The sequence below is a fragment of the Sceloporus occidentalis genome, unplaced genomic scaffold, assembly GCF_023333645.1.
Source record: "Sceloporus occidentalis isolate IW3139 unplaced genomic scaffold, rSceOcc1.0.p SCAF_28, whole genome shotgun sequence".
Taxonomy (NCBI): Eukaryota; Metazoa; Chordata; class Lepidosauria; order Squamata; family Phrynosomatidae; genus Sceloporus; species Sceloporus occidentalis.
The window spans coordinates 9,719,369-9,728,716 of NW_028317008.1; the positions used below are offsets into that span (position 1 = coordinate 9,719,369).

Below are 9,348 nucleotides of genomic sequence, written 5' to 3' on the forward strand. Positions count from 1 at the left end.
TATAAAGATTCCATTACTTTGTTATGCAGTTCTTTTGACCTTTATTTTCTGCTCCACATGGCTCAGCCATTTTAACCTGTGTGACTTGGAGAGGGAAAAACTGAATGATGGGCATTATTTTCCAAATTAAAACAGGGTAGATAAATAGTCATCAAATAAAATAAAAAAATGTCACTAAGGCTCTTGTCCATGTCCTGTCTCGACTATTGTAACTCTGTCTTAGCGGGTTTCCATCATACCCATCTGGCCCCTCTACAATCCACCATTAAGGACTCTCATCACTTTACTTACTTTACCACTTACATCTCCTTACTCATTTCTAAATACACTCCTGCTTGGTCTCTCCACTCACCCAATGATCTCTATCTTCTCCTCTGATTTCTAGATCTCATGCAAGACTTCTCATAGCCTGCCCCTATCCTCTGGAGTGCATTTCATCGGCTTACACGTCTATGAACTTATGCATTAACGTTCTTCCTCCAATATTCCTTAGCTCACCATTCCTAGTCCCTCTCCTGCGATACTTAAACTTGTGTGGTTGGCACGTTTACCTATTGTGTAATGCACACTAACTCCCTAGATTGTAAGCTTGTTTGAGCAGGGCCCTCTGATTCTTATGTTATATACTACTTGTTATGTACTGCTTACAGATTTTACAGTGCTGGAGAATATGGTGACTATATAAAACTATTAATAATAGTATAATAATAGTATTAATAATCTCATCCACCCTGTAAATAACATTGAGCATGTATATATTTGTATGAATGTTGAACAGAAAGTAGCACACCCCATCCCGCTCCTCAGGCTCAGCTATCCTCCACTATTCTACTGACTGCCTATCCTTGACTGACTTTCGGTGCAGGCAAAGTGCGCAGAGTCTTTTATATCAGGCCGGTTACATCCGATGTAGCGTGAAAAAGAGCCCGACGCATGGATTTAATGTGTATGATAAAAATAAGATGCTCAGTGCTTTTCTATGAACAAAAGATAAATAAAGTGCAGCGCTCAGTTTGTAATAACTCTCTATCAGGGGCGGGCTGGGTCGGGGGGCCCCCCTGATTCTACATTAAACGGCCGCGCAGCCGCCCATTTAAGTGGCCGATTCGGCCACGCCAGGGCCGTCTTTAATACCCGCAGCATCCGCGGTGGGCCGGCCGAACTGGCCGGCACACCGAGATGCCATTGCAGCCGATGTGGCTGTGAGTCCTAAAGCGGCGGTAAGACACGCGGGCCGCCTTAAAATCATTAAGCGGCCAGCGTGCCTCCACAGCACAGTGCCGCCCAGTGTCCTGTTCCGTGTGACTCCGCCCCCTTGAGCGGCACGTCACATCATCAATGTGATGGGCCGCTCAAGGGGGCGGAGTCACACGGAACAGTTCCTCGTGACAGGTAGAAGAGCACATTGGAGGACATCAGCAGTGAAGGATGGCAGCAAAAACGTAAGTATTAAAAAAAATAAAATAGTGGGGTGCATTGGGACAACAATTAAATACAAAATGGGGGTGGCTAGGGGGTATAAGTACACAACAGGGTGGTTGGGGCACCACATAAATCAATACACAAAGGTGGGGAGTGGGTGGCTGGGTTCAATATATATATATAGATATAGATATAGATATATATAGATATAGATATATATATATATAAGGGTGTTGGGGCATAATGTACAAAGGGGGCTGGCTGGGGGCACAAATCCACATGGGGCAATACACAAAGGGCATAATGTACAAAGGGGGCTTGCCGGGGGCACAAATCCACATGGGGCAATATACAAGGGTGTGGGGGAAATACATTAAAACCAAAGGGGGGCTGGCTGGGGCATCAATACACAAGAGGGAAAAACAAATAAACAGCAAACCAGTGTGGAAAGCATTTTGGATGTGGGTGTCAGTGTGGCAGAGCCTGTCCTGGTGTGTGTGTGTTTGGGTGTAGGTGTGGCAGAGCCTGTCCTGGGGTGGGTGTGTGTGTGTGTGTGTGTGTGTTGATGTGGCAGAGCCTGTCCTGGTGTCTGTGTGTTTGGCTGTCTGTGTGGCAGGGCCTGTTCTGGTGTGTGTGTTTGGCTGTCTGTGTAGCAGGGCCTGTCCTGGTGTGTGTGTGTTTGGGTGTCGGTGTGGGAGAGCCTGTCCTGGTGTGTGTCTGGGTGTCGGTGTGGCAGAGCCTGTCCTGGTGTGTGCGTGTTTGGGTGTCGATGTGGCAGAGCCTGTCCTGGTGTGTGTATCTGGTTGTCAGTGTGGCAGAGCCTGTCCTAGTATCTGTGTGGCAGAGTCTGTCCTGGTGTGTCTGTTTGGGTGTCGGTGTGGCAGAGCCTGTCCTGGTGTGTGTGTTTGGGTGTCGGTGTTGCCTGTACTGGTGTCAGGGCAGGCTGTTTAGGGACAAAATTGGCTCACGCTGGGCTGTTTGGGGACAAAGTTGGCTCACTCTGGACTGTAATTTGTTAATGTTATCTTGGTGCTGGTCGGGTTCTATGTGGGCAATGTGGACACCAGGGCTTTCATGCCGGAAGCTGTTACGGGAGATCGGGCAGCAGACAGCCTGGTCTCCCGTGCAGCGGCAGGGATGTGTCCATGACGCTGCACGAAGGGCTGGACATACTGGGACGTCCATAGGGGTTTCTTTGTGGGCGTTTTTTGGACGTCCCAGTACGTCTATAGGGGAATGAAGGGGTTAAAAGCAAAAAATAACAATTTATTATTAGTAAAAGTTAAAAAACAATATGCTTGCAACAAGCAAACAGAGTTCCATGCTTTGCCTGTGTAGTTTGTGCTACTTCCAGGTGGGCGTGTCGAAAATTTGGTTTTCTATGGAACACATCACTCTGTTAAAGAAGACATGCTTCATGGTTTTAGTAATAGTTGTGTCTTCGTTGGATGCATTTATGCAACCTTGTGATCTATTCAATGCGGTATATGTAATTTACAGGTTTTACAATTCATTGTTTTTATTTTAGGTAGAGTGACCACATGGCCATTTTTTTACAATACACATCTAATTTTTATATGTTCCTGTCCTCTGTCTATAAAGTGCTTCCCTGAATTATAGGTTGTAAGAAATATATTATTAATTGCTTTCCTTTATTTACATCTCACACAGTGCAGTATGGAGTACAAGTGGCAGTCAGCAAAAGATAACATTTAGATGTTCTGGAAAAACGGTGCAATATGGCAGCCCTAAGAATGTATCACACTAAAAAACTAATTCCATTCAAAGCATTGTAGAAGAGCGATAACCATATCACAGCCATGATTAAAAAAAAACCAAAAAAAAAACTCATTATATGTGCCATTCACTTACTAACAATACTGAGTTGGACCTTTCGAGTCCATAATGAAATAAGGTGGGTTTTATGTGGACCCTTTCGAAACTCACAGCGAGTCCACAGATACCGATCTTTCCTAGGCTTTATTTTACCAGCTAAAACTACATTCCCCACAAATCTCCGAGCTAAGCCCCGTGCCGCATTTGATTTTTCGCTTCGCCGATTGGCTGACCAAGGAGCAAGGCGGAAGTTCTGAAAGCAAGTGTCAAGAGGAGATGGAACGCATGTGTTCCGTTCAGCAAAAGATTCCGTGTGTGTTTGTTACGCAGGTGAAAGATGAACCGTCCTCCAAGAGGGAACACCAGGTAATTATTACGTTACCTATCTGTAAACATTGTAAAAAAAACCGCAAGCCCAATATCACCAGGATAACAAAAGGAAAATAATCTGTTATATAGAATAAGCTAATGGCATAAACTATATATATATATATATATATATATAACTGCTGTCAGTTTCAATAATCAGTAAGTTTTACAAGATATTTTTGTTCTCTGTTTTGAGAAGTTGGTTGTATTGTATTTTAGAAATTAGTTATAATTTATGCGATGTAAAACGTAGCTGTATTCTCTACCTGCTGTGAAGGACCAAACCTGGTGACATTTCTCCTCTAAGGAGTGTTAGCATAACCCTCCTAAGGTGGTGGCAAGGGTGTGTGCTATGTATGTACGTGAGCATGAATGTCTTTGTATAAATGTATGTAAACATGAATGTGTCAGTGTTTGTGTTAACGTAGATGTCTTTGTGTGCGAGAATGTATGTGTTAGAGATGTGAGATGGAGTGTGTTAGCATGGATGTTTATGAGTTTTTGTGCATGAATGTGTATATTAGTGGTGTGAAGGAGCACTGATAAGATGTTTTTGGCACTGACAAGCTGTAGGCAAAGATGGCACAAGTAGGCTGTTTGGGGGGTTTGGATGGCGCTGATAAACTTCTTTGGGGGGAAAGGTGTATTGCAGGGTCGCCGTACCCAAGGCTGGGTATGCTTATTTGAGGGCTGAGTAATTACCAGTCAGTACCCTCATACAGATAGCTCCTGCTATCCAAGGAACAGTCATACCACCATTCATGTAGTAAAACAAGAACAACTTTTATTTACTTTACTTTTAAAAACACATAGAACTTATATAGAGCCTTATTTCTATTAACATTCCTTTAACAGACATTCTCAATGTACACAGAACCCAACCCCAAATCCCATCACCTAGGGAGTACACAGGCAAGTGATGCTACCGTCTGGGCAAACAGGGCTGTGCTGGCCGATTAAAAGCTCCAGCCTAGTTACATGATTGTCCCTTTGAAGGGCTGGAGCTGCAGCTACATTCGGTCTCTGGGGTAGGTTCTAACTTAAAACACCTTATAAAATATTACCGGGTCACGGGATCAGAAACGGGACACAACAGTGCTCCAAGACCCGGCTAAACTGCACAGCAATCTTTAATAAAGATCTCCAAAACATTTTCACATAAGTAAATACTGACACCCCCCCTTTATTTTTTTATATTCCTCCTATGAGTATTTGTTTGTGTACATTAACACTAAATGCAGTGTATGCATTTTTTCTGTTGTAGTTCCTTGATCATGTGTGTATGAATGTGTCACATTTAATAATTTTAGCATAAAAAACATAACTTGCAACACTCAAATCAGACGATGACGGCTTGATTTTTCTAATAATCTTTCATAAGGTTGACTATGCTTCTCTCCTTCATGACATGGGGAAATAGGGCGGAGCATGATGGAATAAAAATTATTCCTCACCCCACCCCTGAAAAAAATTCTGCGGATGTGTTGGACTTTTATAATAGTTAATGTGATGAGATGATTTTATTTTTGACTCGTCTACTACTCACCATTTAGTAAATAACATCCATGATTTTTACCTACATACTTACATTGAGCTATTTTTGACAAATTTCAAGCAGAAATTGCTTCCGTGTATCTGATATGCATTCCAATGAAGTAATTGATGGATGTCAAAAAAAGAGCATCAAAATATCGTATATCATAATAGTTGTCCAATTAAGCTGTGATAAAGAATGTCCCATTGACCATCACACTGACCTGTTCCAGATCTACAAGTTCAGTACTCTTCTACAAATTGCAAGGTTACATGAGGTCCCCATAATAGGAAATCTGACTTATTTTAGGGTATCTCTGTAGTTCTTTAGCCACCAGTGTTAGAGGTCTTACTGATGAAAGAGAAAGACAAACACAGACACCATATTTAAAAATAATTGGGTCATGTATATGATTTATCCATAATATGCTAGCTCCCTCAGTTTAGTGTTCTGTAAAAGATATATTGGCAACCAAGGAACCAAGTGATACTTTGGGTTAGACCAGATTGTACATTTACTTGATTGAGGTCTAAGTTCCACCTCTGGAAGAGGGAGACTTATTTTCCTGAGTCATTGGTAACTTATGTAGTGCTTCGATTATTAATAGATGTATGTTTTTTTGTTTTTAAGACATTCAGAGTTGTGGCCACAGAAACTCTGAGTCCTGTGGCTTTGCATGCCGATGTTCACTTTGCTCTGCCAACGGAAAAGGTGGATGGAACATGCTGCTATATTACTAATCATAAAGGTAATAGCTGTTTTATATGAAACTGATTGCTTCATCTGACAATACTGTACAAGTGATTGCATGGCCACATAATTACTTTTCCAATTAGGATGAGGGTTGCTGGTAAGCAATTTAGCTAAATGTGCTACAGCCTTTCTACTTTCATTGCGAAGAATCCCTGGTTTGCATTGGAGCCTTTGGTAGTTAGGGCACGGGAAAAAAGTAAACTCTGATTGACTGAAATTATTTAATATGCAATAGTATACTATTAGTTTTGCCGGAGCGCTAATGAAAGGCATATATCAAGGTATATGCAACTTTTATCTGTAACACACTTTCACTTTGCACCATATCTTTAGAAAACCCTGAAAAACATTTGTAAAAAGAAAGAACACTTTTATTTGAATATTTTGGAAATATTTTCATAGTTTAAATATTCTGACTTTGTTACTTCTCCTATGCCTTACGTATATGAGTTGAATTTCCCCTCTTTTATTTCTTGGATCATCATATATTTGACAGTGGTTAGCAGCAGAATACACTCTACAAAATAGTTTCAATAGTGGGCTAGGCAGCTTTCTATATTTTGATTATTCTTGGATGCAATCTCTAAGTAGATGTGTGAATAATCCAATTTTATGTCACATATTCTCCCTTGTCTTAAGATGTATTGAAGGTCAGTGCTTGAACTTGTCATTTATGGCTATTGTTTTTAATGCAGGAAGGCCTTACCTGTGGGCACGGTTAGACAGAAAGCCAACAAAACAAGCTGAAAAAAGGTTTAAACGACATATTCATTCAAAGGGATGTTCAAAAGGTCAGTTTATGTTAGTGCTAAAATGTTTATTCTCGTTGTCAAGGAATAATCAAGCTCAACCATTAAATTGTATCCTTTTTATGGGCAAAACCACTTTGGAATTTCTTTTTTGTTAAATGCTGTTCCTCCTTTTCTGAGGTGCATATGTATCGTGATTCATCGCTTTGGGTTTTTTCTTTTAGATTTTGATTGGAATGTTGATGAGGACTTCAAGGCCGTCCCAGAGTTTTGGATACCAGCAAAAGAAGTCAGACATTGCAATGGGAAACCATGCCCTGATGAAAATGGTCACATTCCAGGTTGTGTGATTACACATTTACTTCATTTATTTGCAGCCATTCATACCAATGGCAGGATAACATGTTTCTAAACTCACTATTATATTTACAGGTTGGTTACCAGTAGAAAACACCAATAAACAATACTGCTGGCATTCATGTGTTGTAAATTATGAAGCAGGAATAGCAGTTGTGTTAAAACCACATGCAGAGGAACCTGGATGTCTGGAAATTTGTCTAGAACATTTGACTGATCTTCTGGAGCAAACACTGGAACTCATAGGAACTAATATTAATGGGAATCCATATTGTAAGTGTTACAATTTAATAGTCACTCACTGCTGAAAAAGGCAGAAATTTGCATATTTTGATACTATTTTATAATATTGTTATTGAATGTTGAAATATAGTAGCACATAATACACCTGCAAACAAATGCTAGAGTACCATATTACCGTATTTGCTCGATTATAAGACAAGGTTTTTTCCAGAGCAAATGCACCGGGCAGCGTGTAGAGCTCTACGTGATGCACGTACACAACTTCCGCTGCAGCCGGTTGGAGGTTCGGTTAGCAGCAGGGGTTGTCTGCGTCCATCACGCAGACCTTCCCCGGCTGTCAGAGATCAGAGTTCCCCGTGATCTCTGACAGCCGGGGAAGGTCTGCGTGATGGACGCAGACAACCCCCGCTGCTAACCGCACCTCCTCCCGGCTGCAGCGGAAGTTGCGTACACGAATCGCGTAGACGTCTACACGCTGCCCGGACTACGCACCGGGGACTCAGAAGCTCCGGTAAGTTTGGAGGAGGGAGGGGGAGGGAGTGTTAAATGGGGGGCATAAGGCATTTCTGGAGGCAAAGTGCTCTGTGAAATGGCTTTTAACCCCCTTAATGCCACTCCGCCTCCAGAAATGCCTTTTAACCCTCTATACGCCACTCTGCCTCCTGAAATGCCTTATACCTCCCTATATGCCACTCTGCCCCATAATATGCCTTTTAACCCCCTAAATGCCAGAGTGGCATATAGGGGTATAAGGCAATTCTGGAGGCAGAGTGGCACATAGGGGGTCAAAAGGCATTTCATGGGGCACAGTAGCATATAGGGGGTATAAGGCATTTCTGGGGCAGAGTGGCAAGCCAGGGGGCAGATTTGCATAACTTGGGGGGCAGGTTGGGGAAAAAAAAGGAAATAAAAACAAAATATTTTTCTCAATCATAGCTTTGATTGTTCACATAGTTTACATGAATTAACATTTACTGGTAAAACTTTTTTCCTATAGGGTCGTCTTATATTCAGGTTTTTTCTTTTTTTTTTTATAAATTAATATTCAGATTTGGGGGGTCGTCTTACAATCGAGCAAATACGGTATTCTCTAATTCTTTAAGTATTTTTTAAGATCGCCTTAAAGTTTTAGTAGCTAGGATTCCTTTGATTTTTTTGGATTTAGGGTTTCATTTTGGAATACTTATGGTACTTACAAACAGTAGAGCAGTTTCGATTGGTGAAATGTTAGTTTATCTAAATTGTGTTTATTTTGTATAGGCATCGGCACCAAGAAGAATCCAATCCACTTTTTGGTTCCTCATGGAGTGTTTCGTGTCCAAGACCTGCAGTCAGTGACTTATAGCAGCCTTGTCTCCTGGTTTAGTAGTTTCCATGGAAAAGTTGAAGGAATTGTCTGGCACTGCAATGATGGATCATTAATAAAGGTATCAGATGCTTTGCTGTGCAGTTGGTTGCTTATATGCATAGACATACAGGATATCAGTTTTACTTTAGCTTTGATAAGATTTTTTTTTGTTTAATATATATTTTTTCTGATTTATTATAGCTCCACCGCCATCATCTTGGATTGAGCTGGCCCCTGCCAGACCCAAATCTGAATACCAAACCAGTTGTCGTCGACATTGATTTGTGTAAATACAAATGTGAATTTGCATCAAACTCTTTATTGAATCAGCTTTCAAAGAAACACACTAAGCGGTTTGAGAGACTCAAAGACATTACATTGGAATGAACAGAAAAATGTTTAGGGTTAACATTCCATAATCAAACCATTCAATGCACATTTTTTTTTTAAATGACTCTCTCTCAGATTTTCTGGTCGAACTAGTGCTCAACTTGTCGGTACTTTTTCAAACAATGGAAATACAGACATGAAAAGGGTCTATTTATTATAGATATATTGCTTCTGTTGTAGTTTACATGCAATAAAATGTACCAGACAGTGTGCTCAATATTGGTCTACTTTGAAATGTTTTTACCCATTCAAGGAGCTCGAAAGAAGTACACAAGAACAGGTGGCCAGGTGTACATTATGTAGATTATAGCCCTTTCCAACACAAGTTTTCCTAAATTGGAAAGATC

General features: G+C 41.0%; 1 protein-coding gene across 1 annotated transcript; it reads left to right on the top strand.

The window, feature by feature from the left end:
* Positions 1 to 3,534: 3,534 nt before the first annotated feature.
* Positions 3,535 to 8,998, top strand: LOC149299789 (RNA ligase 1-like). The gene is made up of 7 exons (XM_089486222.1): positions 3,535 to 3,624; positions 5,792 to 5,909; positions 6,610 to 6,705; positions 6,888 to 7,004; positions 7,096 to 7,293; positions 8,524 to 8,690; positions 8,813 to 8,998. The coding sequence occupies exons 1-7, from the start codon at positions 3,535 to 3,537 to the stop codon at positions 8,996 to 8,998; spliced, it is 972 nt and encodes a 323-aa protein (XP_089342348.1).
* The last annotated feature ends 350 nt before the right edge of the window (positions 8,999 to 9,348 follow it).